Here is a 20,318-nt window from a genome sequence, read left to right on the forward strand (position 1 = left end):
GAGCTACTTTTTTTGAATGACCCTGTTAAACTTCTCATTTAACCTTTTCCCTTAAGCTTTTACATAAACTTTCCCTTCTCCAATCTTTTATACTAATCAATATATATACAGTTCCTTCTACATGGCAGATGGAGAAAAAATAAATATTTTTACATCCTCCTCCTTTGCCTACTAGGGGCTTCCCAGATCAGGATTCAGCTGGTCTCCACCTGAGTAAAGGGAAAAAATCGAATAGGATGAATTCTGTCCACTGAGGTTCAGGCACCTAACTTGGTCTTTGTGCCTCTTACCATCACACATTCATATAGCTTTCTTTTCAAGCCAAAGTAGTTCGGTACGCTAAATTACAAAGGAGGACACAGTGGTCACAGGTGTCTCTTAATGCATGGGAAGGCAATGCAGGTTAAGCATTTTATGAGTCTTCATATCCTGTGCATCAGTCTAGACTTATTGACAGGGGTGAAGGTGACTTCAAATTTGAGGGTGAGATGAATTTCTAATTTCCCCACTGTGGCAAAACTTGAAAGCAAGGTAGCAGCTCCATTGCTCTCCATTCCAGTACTTAGTGTCTAACAAATAGAAGTATACTTTCACTGACTATCATTTTAGCATAATCTAGCTAAATGGTTAATGTTATCATATAACACCTCATTGGGCTTTAAAATTCATGCCCTGTTGAAGTGAATGAGACAGTCCATGCCTCTCTGAGTTAAGGTTTCAAGTTGTCAGCAGACTTGAGTAAACATAAATGCGTTGGCTTTCATGTGAATTATCTTCACAACCACAAGCACTAGAGGCTTGACTTATCTTTTAAAAAAAAAATTAGATTCTGCGACACTATTATGCAGCAAATTCAAAAAACAACTATACAGCAACATAGGTAGCTTCATAAATGCATTGTTGACTGAGCCATATGTGTTTGTGTTCAAACTACAGGAGCTATTGGCTAAAGTGTAGTAGTTTCTCTGCATGTTAACCGTTTGGGGTTTAAAAATTAGTATTGTAAACTTACATTTGTTTTTCATTTTTTAGGAATATTTTAGTGGACAAGCCTAATGATCAGTCTTCAAGGTGGTCTTCAGAAAGCAACTACCCTCCCCAGGTAAGCATTTTAATTCTACATTAGTACTTAGACCTGTTGTGGCTTCCAAAGGCCCAAATTTTAAATTGCAACTTATATTACATCTTGACTGTTATTAATCTAAACAACTGGGTTATTCATGTTGGTATGGACTGAGTGATCTGATACCTAAAACTTTACTCGCTTTTCTGTCTCTGTTCTTCTTGGCAGGAATATTTACATTTCCACCAAGGGCATGTTTGCCTCCTTGTTTTTTTAAAACAGTTTCCTTTTTGGGGCAGAATGTCATGTTACCACAAGTGAATTTGGCAGGTATCTTTTTAATTCTTCATTTCAAACTTCAAGAATCCAACTAAAAGTGATTCAAGTTATGCTGTCATTGAGCATTGGTGGGAATATGCCATGCAGGCCCCATCTCCTCAGCACTATGAGAAGCTGTGATAGATTTCCTGTGCTCACCAGTCTTGTTTCAGTGAGGGTATTCTGTCTTCTAGAATAGACCACATACTCTTCATATTCATCACTTAAACACTGCCAGACTTCTAAACATGGAAGCTGTTAGAAACAGTAAATTGTATTTCCCTTTCTTTTGCCTGATTACTTTGTTAGAACATGGTTCTGTTTGTTCACTTGTCTTAATGTCACAACTTTAGTGTCGAACTCCTCCCTCTACTATGGTATTTTGGTTTCTGGAACTTCTGAGAGATGTAAAATCTGTTCATCCTACCACTTTTCTTTCAAAATATTTGTTCAGCTTTTTCTCCAATAAATGTAAGCTCTCCTGTTAAGCAAATAGATTTGCATGTTTGCAAATTCTGCTATCCCGCTTACTTCTTAAACAGTCTAGTAATATTGGTAGAAAGTGCTCCTTTTTATCAGTCTTCTGGGACCACTTTAAGATCACAGATTTTGTCCTACTTTATATATAAGGCTAAGATTATGTCACGGAAGTCACAAAATCTGTAATTTCGATACCTCCATGACATTTTCTGCTTCAGGCGGTGGGAGCTGTTGGGCGGCAGACACCTCCACCCAGAGTTTCCAGCCACCCTGGGAACAGCAGTGGTGGGTGCTGGACCCCTCCCTCCACATTTTGTCACTGTTATTTTTAATAAACAACAGTTACGTGTCTGACGTTTACTAAAAATAACCATGACAGTCTTAACCTTACTTATGACCTCACAGTGCTTTTGGCTGCATTTGTTTTCTTTGTTTTCTAGCCTGGTTGTTTTACTCTGAGTTTACATTTTTCCTGATCCAGGCAACAAGAGATTTTCTTTTCTCCCCCAGGACTAGTATTATTCACAAACTTCCTTGCCACTTTTACCTCACTGGATCACAACTTCTCTTTTTTTTCTGTTTATGATTTGCTTTTAAATTCATATAATTAGCGTATAAGGTACCCTGCTGCCACACAAGAGATTTATGAATGTTTATAATGTGCAGCAATAGTAACCCTCCATTTACCCACCCAAGGAACATCAGAAAATTAATCAAAAGAGAAAACACTGCAAGATTTAGTCTGTTTGGGGCAAATGCTTGGCTGGAAAGATGAATGTTCTGTTTCAGTCTGAAGGCTAACGAACATGCACAGGACTGACAGTGTTCTACAGCAGTGAGATCAGCCAATGTGAATACCTTGTCTCCAGTCCTCAAGTTTACAAGTCTAGGGCCTTTCAGCAAAAAGTATTTTCAATGACCTCCGTTGGCACAAAATTAATCTACAAGAAGTCTTATACACCATAAGGTTTTGGAGTTCAGAAACATTTCACAGTTGTCAAAAGCTGCTCTTTCCAGTGCCATCCAGCTGTGATGAAGAATGACTCCTTTTGGATCCTGTTGGCCAAGGTTTCTGTTCTGGGATTGCTATTTAGGTACATACACGGCCACATCACTGAACTATGAGCACCTGTTCTGGTTTTGGGAACATTAATTTTTACCTATTTGGTTGTTATCTCTGTGTTGTCTTCTGACTTTACAAGGCCAGAGATTTAAGGAAAACCAAATCATGCATATTTCACATACCAACTTCCTCTGATCCCCAGTACATCTGCTCAGTTTAAAATTACTTGTTTTTTATCTTGTATAGCACAAATGTATTTTGTAAATGTAGAAAAAAATTATTTTGTTCCCCACTTCCAAGCAATCTTAATCCATCCTAGAATGTTTACAGGGTAATGAGAATTGAGATAGCAAATAATCTTCTGCTTTTTTCCTCCTTACAACCGCTGTGGCAGGCAGCATGTTCTTACTTCGTAGTATCAATTAGTAAGGAAATGTCATGTGGTATATTCAGAGCATTCAGCCTCACTTTCTTTCCTAGAGTGTTTGGCAAGAATCTAGTTCTCTGCAACTGGAGACTCGTATTTCTGTCATGGCTTGGGGTCAAAAACTTTGTTTGAAATTAAGCTCCTATCCCATAGGTGTTTTTCACTTTGATTCTATAGCTCAGACCCTTCAGACTTAGGCACCTTTATTCTCATTGTGAAGGGTAATTAGAAGTTTACTCACTCCTATTTTCAGAACTGACATCAGTAGATGGAACATTCAGCCTCCTAATGTTTTTGAGAGACTTCATAACTGTTACTTAAAAAAAAAAAAAAGCAAACACTGAGAAATAATATTCTGACCACAGGGTCAAATTGGAATCCAGCTGAGTAAGAACCATTTCTTAAGCTTAATATGGTTACTAAGAATGTAGAGAGATTTTCCTCTTTGCCTAGTAATTCTTTCTAACAGGTAATAAAAAGGGATGTCTGGTTTGGGGAAGGGATTGTCTACAGTGAACTTTTTTCTCTCTCTGACATATTTTGCCTTAGTTTGTTAAGCTCTGTCAAAACTGGATTAGTTAGAAGTGAGCTTGATTTTTCTTATGAAGTCGGCCATTAAATCAATTTAAAATATGTTTCTCTTGGCTATAGTTTTTAGTCAGACCTCCTAATAAGATCAGGATACCGCTTATGTATAGATGTCCTTCGGTGCAAGGCTTGAGGAGGGTTACTGCACGTGCATGTGAGAGGGAGAAAGGTTGGGATGGTTTGGCACTGAAAAACTTAGTTTTGTTCCTCCTTGCTGTTTCTCTCGATATGCCTGTAGTGAAATGAATTTTGGCATTAGAATTCTGTTTGATAAGCTGAATTCCATGTGACTCTCAAGAATTGTGATATATTATCAGTGTGGAATGGTGGATCTGAGTCACAAGCCCAGTTTTCAGAAAAGAAATACTTTAACAGGTTCTTGTGTAGAGTCTAAAGCAAGAAAATTCCTGTGGACAAACACAATCTAGTACAGTAAATTTTCTGTAATGTAAAAATTTGTTTTGATAGCCGCAGGATATTGAAACATGCACAGATGAAAGAAGCAAAATTGTACTTTCAAGAAATTAATTGTATTTACATATATAATGTAACTAGCGTAAGTTTTCATTGGCATTGCTCATCCATGTTTAACATCTAAAAGTGAGGTATGAGGAAATAAAGCCCTTTCATTTCATTGAACTTGGCGAGCCAAGAAGCTTTATAATTTTGGGGTCACAATAGTAAAGGCTAATCAATTGTGTGCATGTAATGAGAGCTGTGTGGTAGAGATCGCAAGTATCAGTATTATTTTGGGGTGTTCTTTTTGTGAAGCTTTTTTGTTCACTTCCAAGGAATCAAACATGCCTTATATAATATTACACACTAAACTGTGTTCAAAAATATCAGCGTTGAAAAGTCAAGCACACAGAAGTTAGGAAAAGCTATAATTAAGGTTCCCTTCCCCAACCCTGTTTCCTTGTCCCTTAATTCAGCCGTTTGTGTACATTATGATTGTCTTTAATTACATGATCACACAGTTTTTTTTCTTTAGGACCACTGCCTCATTCAGTGCACAGAATGGCCAGTACTCAATTTAATGAGCAGCTATTCAATATTTAGTTTTCTCCTCATTTGTTCAGTGTGTAGCCCCAGGCCTTATTTATTATACACTATGCAAACCTTGCTCTGAAGACAGCATTATTAATTTCCTCATGGGCTTCTCCTTGGCACTTTTCACTATAGTATCTGACTGTTTCACAAATGTTAATGAATTTATAGTCACAATACCCCTGGTGGTGGAGATGAGTTACTGATACCTCTGCTTATCAAGATGACAGTTGTTGTCCCATTGTTTACTTGATCTTCCTCATCTGTCTGTCTACCAATCTGTCTCTTGTCTTATACTTAGATTATAACATTTTGGGGGGCAAGGGCCATCCCTTTGTTCATTTATACACCACTTAGCACAATGGGGTCCTGGTCCATTTTACAGGTTGGAACTGAAAAATTAAGGTCAGAAGTATTCACTAATTTAGGATGCCCAATTTGAAGCACCTAGGCCTTGATTTTTTTTTGAGTACTTAACATTATAGAACACTTTATATGTTCAAAGCACAACTTCCATTGACTTTAATCACAGCTGTGAGTGCTCATCACTTCTGCATATCACACTCCAGAAAATGAGGATTAATGACCCCCTGTGAAAAGGTGGGTTGAAGTGGCTTGCATAGCACCACATAGGAACTCTCTGGTAGAGGTAGGGATAGAATCCAGCTATCCAGGGCAGCATTCAAATGCTTTAATGGTGAGGCTGTCCTTTCTCTTAATGCAGTCGCCTGACTGATTCACTACACACCTTCCAACTTCTGTAACAAATGACAGGTTTCAGAGGAACAGCCGTGTTAGTCTGTATTCGCAAAAAGAAAAGGAGTACTTGTGGCACCTTAGAGACTAACCAATTTATTTGAGCATGAGCTTTCGTGAGCTTTCGTGAGCTACAGCTCACTTCATCAGATGTATACCATGGAAACTGCAGCAGACTTTATATATACACAGAGAATATGAAACAATACCTCCTCCCACCCCACTGTCCTGCTGGTAATAGCTTATCTAAAGTGATCAACAGGTGGGCCATTTCCAGCACAAATCCAGGTTTTCTCACCCTCCACTCATGCTCAAATAAATTGGTTAGTCTCTAAGGTGCCACAAGTACTCCTTTTCTTTTTTTGTAACAAATGAATTACAGATCCTATAGACAAGTCCTCTTGACTACACAGCCCTCATTCATCCCCAGAGCAGGTCCATCCTGTGCATTGCTGGAGGCAGGCAGGGCTGGCTCTAGGTTTTTTGCTGCCCAAGGCCTCTCCCTCTCTCCCCCCCCCCCCAAAAAAAAAAAAAAAAGAAAAAAAAGGGTCAGAGTGCCGCACCTTGAAAAGTGCCACCCCAAGCACGTGCTTGGTTTGGTGCCTAGAGCTGGCCCTGGAGGCAGGACTCCTGTGTGTGTGGGGGGAAAATAGCATGTGATCTTGTAATGAGACTGTCATAATGCATGTGCACAAAGGGGTTGAATTAAGGTTGCATAGGCAACCTTAATTCTGACATTTCTAAATTTTGGGTGCTTGACTTTGGAACTTTAATGTTCTTTTAATATAGTTTTTTATGTGTAATTTCCTAGAATTTTTTTTTAAACAACTGGCAAAATAAATTCCATCATGTGGCATCATATTGCCATCCATATGGGTCATTAATAGGGTTGGAACCATCACCCACAGACCTGTGCCACTTGAGCTAATGGAGTAACTGAGTGGCTATGTGGACCAGCATAGATGAGGATGGAATGCTTGCCAGGGCTTTCAGAGAGATTTTCTGACAGCAGAGGAATGGTGAAATTTGGGAATCTTGAGTTTAATTCCAGGGCCGTGAGAGGAGTTTGTCAAATGGGCACAGATTCTTCCACCTATTACCTCCTGAGATGATCCTTTCTGCCCTGTCCCTTCCTCAACCCTGTTTCCTTGTCCCATTCTCATTCTCCTCATGTAGCCAGTCCCAATCTCTACTCTTCAGGCTTCTCATTCATGTGTCATTGCGCAGCAAGTTCTAGTCTTACCCCTCAGGACTCCATGTCCCAGTGTTCTCATCACTGCCAGCCAGTTTCAGCTCCCTCTCCTCTGTTTTCTTTCTCGCTCTCTTCCTGTGTCACATTTTCTCCCCCCATCCCCCTCCCAAAGACCTCATCCAATCTGTGTCTCTCTTGCCTATGTTCCCCATTTCCACTGGCTCCCAGTCTTTCTTTTACTGGGCTCCTCATCTGATCTGTGTATCCACCCAGGTCCTTGCCCAGCCAGTCCCACTTCTCCCCCGCACCCCAGCTTCTTATCAGATCCATCTCTCGTCATCTCCTTCCCCACTGTTCCGTTGGGTCCCCGTCTCTCCTCCTGGCTCATAATCCGGTCTGTTCTACCCCCTTTCTCCCTATGCAATCTCCAGTCCTAGTTTCTGTGCCCCTCACAGACATACTTGTCCCAATCTACTCCCACTATAAATCTGACTTTTGTTCCCTCTGCATTTGAATCCAGCATCTTACTACTTGGGGCCAGCAGGGTGGTGACTGAGAGCACAGGAAAGACAGACTCGCTGATTTTAGTTCATACCCTTGGACCTGGTATGACCTGCAGTTGTCTAGCAATTGCAGGGAGAGCGCTACTCAGCGCAGACAGCATCTTAAGGAAATTTAGCTATTAAAATCCAGCAGGAGAGTGAGTTTGTGTGTGTATGGGGGGGGGGGGGGGGATGTGAGAGAACCTGGATTTATGCAGGAAATAGCCCGACTTGATTATGTAAAGAGTTGTCACTTTGGATGGGCTAGCACCAGCAGGAGAGTGAATTTGTGTGGGGGGGTGGAGGGTGAGAAAACCTGGATTTGTGCTGGAAATGGCCCACCTGATGATCACTTTAGATAAGCTATTACCAGCAGGACAGTGGGGTGGGAGGAGGTATTGTTTCATGATCTCTGTGTGTATATAAAGTCTGCTGCAGTTTCCACGGTATACATCTGATGAAGTGAGCTGTAGCTCACGAAAGCTCATGCTCAAATAAATTGGTTAGTCTCTAAGGTGCTACAAGTACTCCTTTTCTTTTAGTCTCTACTAAGCGGAGTTTTATAGGGATGGCAAAAGGTACTGCCTGTCAAATTTAAGGTCCCTGCTCCATGGGAGTCCATAGCTTTTCAAAGAAAAGCTTGTTAGGATTTTTCAAACAAGTTATTTTTCACTCGCGTCATTCTCAGAAATTGCCAAACAATTTTGGTTGAAATTTTCTGAAGTATTCAGCCTGAGGCAGGCAGCTGGCACGGAAAACTTCAGCCAAGACAGTTAAAGTTTTTGGCAAAGTTATAAGCAACTAAAAACAGAGTCTTCTAATGAAAGTGTTTGGCAACTTTATCTGGATGCCCACCAGCCCTGCCTATGATAAGCTGGGGAGAGGAAAATTCTAAATATACTTTATATCAGTGCTTAGTTATTACAGTAGTAAGGGGTATGTAAATAAGAAAAACAAGTGCATATAGCTATTGGGACAGAAACTGGGAGTGTAGTAGAAGACTTATGGCCTGATTTTTCAAAGGTGTTGAGCGCAATAGGTCCTATGTAAACTGAGGGCTTAGCACCTTTGTCATTTAGGCTCCTTCCTGCATTCCTACGTGTTTGTGAGTAGAGCATCTATTCTCCTAAAGCAGTCTAGAGTTCTCACATATGAAGTTCATTTTATCTACCATTGAAATCCAGCTATTTTTGAGATGGAACACAAAGTTTTAACTATGTATAGCCAAAATTGCTTAGGAAAGGAAATGAACTATCCTATACCCAACTAAAAAGTGAAAGTAAAGTTTCCCTTTCTGTGATAAAACTGTCTGAACCATAATTAGGGAATAACAGTAGGACTGACACTACTCTGACACATTTAAAAAAAAAAATGCCATGGGATATTTAGTAAACTGAGGTCCTGACTAGAGCTGGCTGAAATTTTGCAGATAAGTAGTTTAGTTACTGAAAAGTGCAGTTCTGGGTTGAGAAACTATTTGTGAATGCATGCTGAATTTGCTGAATAGCTTCAACTAGACTGAAAGTCATAATGTTTCAGTAATGCCAAAATGAAACATTTCGTTTCAACATAAAATATTTTGTTTTGAATCTCAGGCATTTTGACAAAAGCAAGTAAAAGCTGGTCATAACAGCAGATAGATGGCGGTGCATAGTTGTAAGCTTTAGCCCAGCAGTTAAGGTAATCATGTGGGAGACCTGGGTCCAGCTCATCCTCTGCCTGATGTAGAGAAGAGCTTTGAAATTGGGTCTCCCCCTGTGCAGGAGAGTGCTCTAACCACTAGGCTATTCTGGAATGGGGCTTTCTCAGTCTCTGCTCTTGAAGCTGCTCTACTTTCTATAAATTAAAAAGTAGTTGGAGCTAGGACTTGGGTCTCTCACATCCGAGGTGAGCGCTCTAACTAGCAGCCTGTAGATAGATGAATGAATGAATGCAGTCATTCTCAAACTCTTTCCCTGGCCCAAAGACTATTCATTGACTGTGAACTATTAATTTGAATGGAAGTTGGTCCAATAAAAGATATTACCTCACGCACCTTGTCTCTCTAATATCTCTGGACCAACATAGCTACAACTATTGTACATATGTAGTTACAGAAAGTGGAGCAGCTTCAAGAGCAGAGATTGAGTCCCATTCCAGAATAGCCTAGTGGTTAGAGCATTCTCCTGCAAGCGGGGGAGACCCAAGTTCAAGTTCCTTCTCCATGTGGGTGGAAGGGGGAATTGAACTCAGGCCTCCTATATTCCAGCTGATGCCTCCAACTGCTGGGCTAAAGCTTGTAAGGAAGGTACTACTTCCTTCTCTTCCTGCTGTTTTGGGAAACATAGCTGAAACATTTCAACTCAATTTTTTGTTTCAATAACATTTACACTTTTTGAAAATTTTCAGCAAATAAAAACATGTCATTTTTTGTTTGTCCCCAAATTACTACTTACTTTTTTCCCCCCTCTCTCCCAAAGTTGCCTGCAAACTGAAAAATCCATTATTTGCCCAGCTCTAGTCCTGACCAGTAGGGTTTGTCTATTCAGAAAGGCTGCACCTTCAAAGTCAGTGTTTTCTAATGCCATTTTGGGGCACTGGTTTTGTGCTGATTCACAGGCTAAAAAGTCTGCTCAGTGAATCTTCACCACTTAATTGTTCTTTATGTTGAATTACACATGCGTTTTCTTCTCTTCTCTTCCTCCTCCTTGTTGCTGGAAAAAAGGAATTGTCCATAAGAAACTTCTTAATTTGAAAAGCGCATAAGGGGGAGGGATAGCTCAGTGGTTTGAGCATTGGCCTGCTAAACCCAGGGTTGAGAGTTCAGTTCTTGAGGGGGCCATTTAGGGATCTGGGGCAAAAATTGGGGATTGGTCCTGCTTTGAGCAGGGGGTTGGGCTAGATGAGCCCCTGAGGTCCCTTCCAACCCTGATATTTTATGAACTTCTAGTCTATGGGCATAATAAAGAATCTGAGTAGAACAGGAGAAAATCCACCAATTTGCAGAGTAGCTGAGGGAAATAAAATGTCATTTGATTGGTGCAGTAGGGTGTTTGTCAGGTTGTTCATTGAAAAAGAAATTGAAAGTGGAAGTCTAAAACCTCAGCATACAACTGAAACATCTGAAATACTACCCCTTGGGTTATATTTAGTAAAGGGGTTTTCCAGCCATGTGGTTATGGTAGAGTTAAAAGGCTCTTGTGGCCTTGAAGACCAGGAGTTGATTATGAATGAGTGCCAGCAAAAGGAAATACACTTCAGCTGTTTGTTAAACTGGATACTTTCTGGATTCACTCTTGAAATAGAATGACAGAAATTATATGTACAATGGTAAACCTGTGATGTAGTAGTCTACTTAGGCAGAAGCTGGTATATTCTTTATTTTCCTACTAGTTCTAGGTTTACAAAGGAAATGTAATAAAATTGATAGCATTGGAGACCAGACTTTCATTTTATAAAAGAGAATCTTAGCTGTGATTCTATTCTGAAGTACTATGTATGTACAATGATATGGATTTCTGTGGTTGATGACAGTTAATATATAAAAGAACAGGTTTTTAGATATAATCCTTGTTATAAACATAGAGTAGGCCTTTAATGCAGTGAACTATGTCCGCAGTCACTATGCCTGACTTTTTAAAAAAAAAAAAAAAGTTATGATCTTGTATTTCTGGTTTTTTATATACAGTACCTCGTGTGTTAATGAAATGCATTTACCTCAGGGTGAAACTGTGACAACTGCTTATTAATGAAGTGAAATTGTTTATGTTGAAAAACTAGCAGAGTATGTTGTGAATCAGATTGCAGGGGTAATATTAGGTAGATAAGACTTTAAATGTTTGATTCAGCCTATTGGTTCTGGAGAATTCATATAATACTTCTGGTCTGTATTAGCTCAAACTATCCTTATAAAAAATAAAACTTCCTAAGCAGCAACTTCGATTTGCCAAGTACATAAACAGTCGTCTGTTTCAAAAGATTTTTCTATCCCTGCAGAGTGAAGGCAGATTTTGTTCTTCTGCCTAATCCCAAAATGTTACCTCTTGATTCTGCTCCTGCTGTGCAGATCATATCAGGGAGTGATTTAAAGTATATTAAAACTTGTTCAACTGTATGTGTTAAACACAATGTACATTCAACATGTGGCATGGGCCAGATCTTCAAAAGAACTCAGTTCTCGCTATGACACTTGGGGTCACGTTTTTTTGACGCCTATGTGACTGGGTAGTGGTTGCTAAGGTAATATGTATAACTTTCATTACACTCCCCTTTTCCACTGTACCTCAGTTTATTTCTCTGCTGAAGCACAGGCCGAAGTTTCTGCGGTTTCAGGACTTCTCAGAAAAATAATTAAACTGAGTTAAACCTCAGGATTATAATGCAGTCCCCTGAATGTTGGTGCTACTAGCAGTTGTCAGTCAGCCTCAGGGAAAGTACTATATGATTTTCTTGGAGAACAAACATTTAATCGAAACAAAATCCTTTGGAATACTTTTGAATAACTGGTTTAATAAAAATGTTAGGCACTGAAGCTATTGGTGCTCCTTGTACAAACTCTCCCACTTTGTTACCTTTACATATAATTCAGTGCAAGATTTCAACAGAGCATATATACCCTTTTATACTTTCTGCTCTGATCTTCTCTCTGACTTTTTCAGTCTCTGTAGTGTGGCATCACTGTGTGTGTGTGTGTGTGTGTGTGTCACCTAGATCCTCCAGAGCCTAAGGAAAATGGGAGCCTCAGTTCCCTTCTAAACACCTCAGAACCTTCTCAGCACAACAGTCAGGAGATCTTCACAATCAGCAGCAATTTCAGTTCCTGAGGTAATAGTCTGTCTCCTCTTCCAACAAGATTAGGAATATGCAGCCTGTATCTAAAGTGGTAGAGGTATTGGAATGCAGCCTTCACAGCAGATGCATTTCTTGATCCTGTGTTGGTCAGCCACTGAGTCCACAGGGCTGTCTCCAGCTCCTATGTTTATAACTTTCACCCCGTGAGCTCTCTTTGGCTCTTCTCTCCGATGGTGGGGGTGTAGAACCTGCAAGACTGCTCATTCCCAATGAAACCTTTTGCAGAGCTTCTAAAGCGGTTAGTAAACGTGTCCGCCAACTACCACACCTCATTTCTAGATGTCTCTGCCCTTCCAACTAAGATGCCCTGCACATGTTGTGCAGAGACTGGTTTTGACTAAAATCCATGTCTCCTCCCCACTGTTTCTCTCCCTTCCTTTGGACTAAAAATAATAAAAACTACAGCATTTAATAAGCATGTAGGCTACATGTGAGTTTGGCTCTTCTGAAAATCTGGCATTAATATTTGCCAGAGGGTGTATCTTAGTAACCTAAGCATCTGATATGGAATTCTTAAATTCCTTGGAACCACAAGTTCAAATCTTGATAAGGTCAATTCCAGTCCTCCAACTTTCTGAGGTAAAACTGTGTAATACGTAACTTATGGTACGAGATTTTTGGAAAAGAACATAAGATCACATGGGATTTGTGCTAGTGTCCTTGGCCAAAAGTCCCCCATCTACTCCTTTGTTCTTCAAGTATGCCAAACACTAGTTCGCTCTGCTTGCTGACTAGCGTCCATTCCAGAAAAAGTTGGAGTTCAGTGCTGCTGAATTTATATGGTTTGTGAAGTTCTTTGGGATACTCTGATGAAAAGAGGCATGTAAATGTAATTAAAAATGTGCTGGTGGCTAGAGAGAGACTTGTGTTGAAATATGGTATTGAGTTGTGAGGCTTTGCAGAGAACTACTGGAAAGGCACCATGTCCTCACCTCGTGTTGTAACTAGCTATTGGCATACCTCTTTTGTGAGGTGTGTGGGTGGATGGCAATGTGATGGATGGCATACCTCTTTTGTCCTGAACTACTAAAAAATAACTAACCAAATCATGGTTAAAGATTCCCTCATTTAGTGTTAACCAGATGCTTTATAGTAATGCCTTTAGCATGAATGCTTCTTCGTGTTGTGTTAGTTAGTGTAGTGACACAGTGCATAGATGTGAGTTTTTAAAAATACATAATCACTGCTATGATGTGTATTTAGGTTTGGCAGCATTCAACTGTATTTTTTATAATTAGTGCAAAATTATGGGTTTAAAGCAGTTTTCTTAATGTTAGCTATTTCAGTTTTCAGTTGTGGGAAATTTTGTATGGGGTCAGACCATAATTGTTTAATGACAGCAGATGAGACTCAAACATTTTTAAAATTTTTATAACCATTAAAACGCAAATTGTCAACATGTCAAAATATACAAAGTAAGTATCCTTAAATCAAACTCTGTTCCTTTCTTACTCTGCTTATCTGTAGACTTCGATTATTATTAATGGAAATATTTTTTATCATTAGTCTAATCCTTTCAAGCCTGTGTGTTTTGCAGTAGCACTTAGAGGTGCCCATTGAAATCATGGTCCCATTGTGCTAGGTGCTGTATAAACACATAGTGTGGGCCTGTTCCTGCCATCAGGAACTTAGTCTAAATTCACAATTTTACTGCCCTAGGTACAATGTGATGTTGATCTCAGTCCAGTTTCTAGGGACTGTTAGAAGAGACTGTATGATGGAGTCACAGCAGAAAGACCAAAGTCTGTCTATCTGACTGGTTGTGGAGAACAAATTCCTCCATCACCCTGGAAGTTGTAATTCTAGGTCAAGTTTGAGGCATGGTGGCAGGGCAGTTTCAACAAAGTTTGCATGGCCGTTTTCTGTGCTGTACTTGCTTTGTGGATAGTTAAGACTTCAGTCTCTAATCTGCAAAAAGAAAAGGAGTACTTGTGGCACCTTAGAGACTAACCAATTTATTTGAGCATGAGCTTTCATGAGCTACAGCTCACTTCATCAGATGCATACCGTGGAAACTGCAGCAGACTTTATATATACACAGAGAATATGAAACAATACCTCCTCCCATCCCACTCTCCTGCTGGTAATAGCTTATCTAAAGTGATCAACAGGTGGGCCATTTCCAGCACAAATCCAGGTTTTCTCACCCTCCACCCCCCCACACAAATACACTCTCCTGCTGGTGCTAGCCCATCCAAAGTGACAACTCTTTACATAATCAAGTCGGGCTATTTCCTGCATAAATCCAGGTTTTCTCACATCTCCCCCACCCCCATACACACACAAACTCACTCTCCTGCTGGTAATAGCTCATCTAAACTGACCACTCTCCAAGTTTAAATCCAAGTTAAACCAGAACATCTTGGGGGGGGGGGGGAGAGTAGGAAAAAACAAGAGGAAACAGGCTACCTTGCATAATGACTTAGCCACTCCCAGTCTCTATTTAAGCCTAAATTAATAGTATCCAATTTGCAAATGAATTCCAATTCAGCAGTTTCTCGCTGGAGTCTGGATTTGAAATTTTTTTGTTTTAAGATAGCGACCTTCATGTCTATGATTGCGTGACCAGAGAGATTGAAGTGTTCTCCGACTGGTTTATGAATGTTATAATTCTTGACATCTGATTTGTGTCCATTTATTCTTTTACGTAGAGACTGTCCAGTTTGACCAATGTACATGGCAGAGGGGCATTGCTGGCACATGATGGCATATATCACATTGGTGGATGTGCAGGTGAACGAGCCTCTGATAGTGTGGCTGATGTTATTAGGCCCTGTGATGGTGTCCCCTGAATAGATATGTGGGCACAATTGGCAACGGGCTTTGTTGCAAGGATAAGTTCCTGGGTTAGTGGTTCTGTTGTGTGGTATGTGGTTGTTGGTGAGTATTTGCTTCAGGTTGCAGAGCTGTCTGTAGGCAAGGACTGGCCTGTCTCCCAAGACTTGTGAGAGTGTTGGGTCATCCTTTAGGATAGGTTGTAGATCCTTAATAATGCGTTGGAGGGGTTTTAGTTGGGGGCTGAAGGTGACGGCTAGTGGCGTTCTGTTATTTTCTTTGTTAGGCCTGTCCTGTAGTAGGTAACTTCTGGGAACTCTTCTGGCTCTATCAATCTGTTTCTTTACTTCTGCAGGTGGGTATTGTAGTTGTAAGAAAGCTTGACAGAGATCTTGTAGGTGTTTGTCTCTGTCTGAGGGGTTGGAGCAAATGCGGTTGCATCGCAGAGCTTGGCTGTAGACGATGGATCGTGTGGTGTGGTCAGGGTGAAAGCTGGAGGCATGCAGGTAGGAATAGCGGTCAGTAGGTTTCCGGTATAAGGTGGTGTTTATGTGGCCATTGTTTATTAGCACTGTAGTGTCCAGGAAGTGGATCTCTTGTGTGGACTGGACCAGGCTGAGGTTGGTGGTGGGATGGAAATTGTTGAAATCATGGTGGAATTCCTCAAGGGCTTCTTTTCCATGGATCCAGATGATGAAGATGTCATCAATATAGCGCAAGTAGAGTAGGGGCTTTAGGGGACGAGAGCTGAGGAAGCGTTGTTCTAAATCAGCCATAAAAATGTTGGCATACTGTGGGGCCATGCGGGTACCCATAGCAGTGCCGCTGATCTGAAGGTATACATTGTCCCCAAATGTGAAAGAGTTATGGGTAAGGACAAAGGTCGCTATCTTAAAACAAAAAAAACTTCAAATCCAGACTCCAGCGAGAAACTGCTGAATTGGAATTCATTTGCAAATTGGATACTATTAATTTAGGCTTAAATAGAGACTGGTAGTGGCTAAGTCATTATGCAAGGTAGCCTGTTTCCTCTTGTTTTTTCCTACTCTCCCCCCCCCAAGATGTTCTGGTTTAACTTGGATTTAAACTTGGAGAGTGGTCAGTTTAGATGAGCTATTACCAGCAGGAGAGTGAGTTTGTGTGTGTATGGGGGTGGGGGAGATGTGAGAAAACCTGGATTTATGCAGGAAATAGCCCGACTTGATTATGTAAAGAGTTGTCACTTTGGATGGGCTAGCACCAGCAGGAGAGTGTATTTGTGTGGGGGGGTGGAGGGTGAGAAAACCTGGATTTGTGCTGGAAATGGCCCACCTGTTGATCACTTTAGATAAGCTATTACCAGCAGGAGAGTGGGGTGGGAGGAGGTATTGTTTCATATTCTCTGTGTGTATATAAAGTCTGCTGCAGTTTCCACGGTATGCATCCGATGAAGTGAGCTGTAGCTCATGAAAGCTTATGCTCAAATAAATTGGTTAGTCTCTAAGGTGCCACAAGTACTCCTTTTCTTTTTGCGAATACAGACTAACACGGCTGTTCCTCTGAAACCAGTCTCTAATCTGAGCTCAGCCCAGCAGAAGCAGCTGTTCTGTCTCGGGGCCTCTCCTTCTGCCCCTCCACCCCCACGAACATGATACAGTTCTGTGGTGACCTAGAATCCTATTTTCGACGTCTCCGTCTCAAGGAATATTTCCAAAATACCTCTGAACAACATACTAATCCACAGAGGTCTCCCTGCCAACACTACAGAAAGAGGGATTCTAGATGGACTCCTCCTGAAGGTCGAAACAGCAGACTGGACTTCTACATAGAGTGCTTCCGCCGACGTGCACGGGCTGAAATTGTGGAAAAGCAGCATCACTTGCCCCATAACCTCAGCCATGCGGAACGCAATGCCATCCACAGCCTCAGAAACAACTCTGACATCATAATCAAAAAGGCTGACAAAGGAGGTGCTGTTGTCATCATGAATAGGTCGGAATATGAACAAGAGGCTGCTCGGCAGCTCTCCAACACGAGTTTCTACAAGCCATTACCCTATGATCCCACTGAGAGTTACCAAAAGCAACTACAGCATTTGCTCAAGAAACTTCCTGAAAAAGCACAAGATCAAATCCGCACAGACACACCCCTGGAACCCCGACCTGGGATATTCTATCTACTACCCAAGATCCATAAACCTGGAAATCCTGGGCGCCCCATCATCTCAGGCATTGGCACCCTGACAGCAGGATTGTCTGGCTATGTAGACTCCCTCCTCAGGCCCTACGCTACCAGCACTCCCAGCTACCTTCGAGACACCACTGACTTCCTGAGGAAACTTCAATCCATCGGTGATCTTCCTGATAACACCATCCTGGCTACTATGGATGTAGAAGCCCTCTACACCAACATTCCACACAAAGATGGACTACAAGCCGTCAAGAACACTATCCCCGATAATGTCACGGCTAACCTGGTGGCTGAACTTTGTGACTTTGTCCTTACCCATAACTATTTCACATTTGGGGACAATGTATACCTTCAGATCAGCGGCACTGCTATGGGTACCCGCATGGCCCCACAGTATGCCAACATTTTTATGGCTGATTTAGAACAACGCTTCCTCAGCTCTCGTCCCCTAAAGCCCCTACTCTACTTGCGCTATATTGATGACATCTTCATCATCTGGACCCATGGAAAAGAAGCCCTTGAGGAATTCCACCACGACTTCAACAATTTCCATCCCACCACCAACCTCAGCCTGGTCCAGTCCACACAAGAGATCCACTTCCTGGACACTACAGTGCTAATAAACAATGGCCACATAAACACCACCCTATACCGGAAACCTACTGACCGCTATTCCTACCTGCATGCCTCCAGCTTTCACCCTGACCACACCACACGATCCATCGTCTACAGCCAAGCTCTGCGATACAACCGCATTTGCTCCAACCCCTCAGACAGAGACAAACACCTACAAGATCTCTGTCAAGCTTTCTTACAACTACAATACCCACCTGCAGAAGTAAAGAAACAGATTGATAGAGCCAGAAGAGTTCCCAGAAGTTACCTACTACAGGACAGGCCTAACAAAGAAAATAACAGAACGCCACTAGCGGTCACCTTCAGCCCCCAACTAAAACCCCTCCAACGCATTATTAAGGATCTACAACCTATCCTAAAGGATGACCCAACACTCTCACAAGTCTTGGGAGACAGGCCAGTCCTTGCCTACAGACAGCCCCGCAACCTGAAGCAAATACTCACCAACAACCACATACCACACAACAGAACCACTAACCCAGGAACTTATCCTTGCAACAAAGCCCGTTGCCAATTGTGCCCACATATCTATTCAGGGGACACCATCACAGGGCCTAATAACATCAGCCACACTATCAGAGGCTCGTTCACCTGCACATCCACCAATGTGATATATGCCATCATGTGCCAGCAATGCCCCTCTGCCATGTACATTGGTCAAACTGGACAGTCTCTACGTAAAAGAATAAATGGACACAAATCAGATGTCAAGAATTATAACATTCATAAACCAGTCGGAGAACACTTCAATCTCTCTGGTCACGCAATCACAGACATGAAGGTCGCTATCTTAAAACAAAAAAACTTCAAATCCAGACTCCAGCGAGAAACTGCTGAATTGGAATTCATTTGCAAATTGGATACTATTAATTTAGGCTTAAATAGAGACTGGGAGTGGCTAAGTCATTATGCAAGGTAGCCTGTTTCCTCTTGTTTTTTCCTACCCCCCCCCCCCCAGATGTTCTGGTTTAACTTGGATTTAAACTTGGAGAGTGGTCAGTTTAGATGAGCTATTACCAGCAGGAGAGTGAGTTTGTGTGTGTATGGGGGTGGGGGGGATGTGAGAAAACCTTGATCTATGCAGGAAATAGCCCGACTTGATTATGCAAAGAGTTGTCACTTTGGATGGGCTAGCACCAGCAGGAGAGTGAATTTGTGTGGGGGGGTGGAGGGTGAGAAAACCTGGATTTGTGCTGGAAATGGCCCACCGGTTGATCACTTTAGATAAGCTATTACCAGCAGGACAGTGGGGTGGGAGGAGGTATTGTTTCATATTCTCTGTGTGTATATAAAGTCTGCTGCAGTTTCCACGGTAAACATCTGATGAAGTGAGCTGTAGCTCACGAAAGCTCATGCTCAAATAAATTGGTTAGTCTCTAAGGTGCCACAAGTACTCCTTTTCTTTTTGCGAATACAGACTAACACGGCTGTTCCTCTGAAACCAGTCTCTAATCTGTGATCTTTGAAAGCAGTCACTTTGTATTTAAATTCTGTGGAGTCTGTCACTTACTATCAAAATAGTTCAACTTAAAATGCTAGTCATGTTTGAATCTGCTGCACCATTTTATGGTTGGACTAGGGCCCCCTGTGTAGCTTGTAGTGAAAAGGTTTCTAGAACATTGTACGTCTGTTCATATAGTAGCTTCTATTGAGAGTTTTGTGACAGACTCAAGGGGAAGGTAGTGTATGTGAAGTTTATTGTACGTTTTTCAACCTCTTCTCACTTGTTCTGTTGTGTGGGCATGACAAGCCTATTGTAGATCTTCGTCGTGAAAGTAGGGAGCCGAACAAGATCTGCTACTCTGGAGTAAATTCTAGATTGTTCTGCTTTTGTTAGGAAAAAAAACCCTTCTTTTGATCCTCTCTGAGGGAGGGAGAGAGAGAGAGAAGGGAGTTGTTTTTTACTCTCACTATGCAATATTTAAATGTCTTGATTCCTGGTATCCAACCAGACTATTCAGTAGGAACATCTCTCTTCAGAGGCACTTAAGCAGGATTCTTTCCTTCAGGCAGTGCTGGTTAAGGTGACTGATAGGGCCAGAAAATGTGAAGTATGCCAACCCCTCTGCGCACAGGGAACAGCTGAAAGGAGAGCCTCATGAGCCAAACCCTTCTGATCAGTTTCCTTATGGACTAGGAGAAGCTCCTGATAGCAAATGAAATGGCCAAATATAATTTTATATGCTTTTTAGGCAATTGGTTCACCTGTTACCTATGAGCCAAGCTTTTAGTGGCTCATTTTGCTCTCTGGGACCAGGTAGTCTCTGAGCTGACATAGTTAATGGAAGTTGTATGTTAGCATCTAAGAGATTGAATCAACAGAATGTACTCCAGAGTTAAGCTTCAGTTCAAGCATTAGTGCATAGCTGAGTCAGTTATCCAGCACCTGGCCATATCATGCAATGCCTTCTGGAGTCTTTCTTCCAACTCCC

General features: G+C 41.5%; 1 protein-coding gene across 2 annotated transcripts in view; it reads left to right on the forward strand.

Moving 5' to 3' along the window:
* The window catches only part of MKLN1 (muskelin 1), a 196,702-nt gene that overhangs the window by 35,578 nt on the left and 140,806 nt on the right, over positions 1-20,318 (forward strand). For both annotated transcript variants that reach the window (XM_048836679.2, XM_048836680.2), the window contains exon 2: positions 1,033-1,102. In XM_048836679.2, coding sequence (XP_048692636.1) covers positions 1,033-1,102 — 70 coding nt within the window. The remainder of the gene's footprint in view (positions 1-1,032; positions 1,103-20,318) is intronic.

This window comes from Caretta caretta, chromosome 1 (assembly GCF_965140235.1).
Source record: "Caretta caretta isolate rCarCar2 chromosome 1, rCarCar1.hap1, whole genome shotgun sequence".
In the NCBI taxonomy this organism is placed as follows: Eukaryota; Metazoa; Chordata; order Testudines; family Cheloniidae; genus Caretta; species Caretta caretta.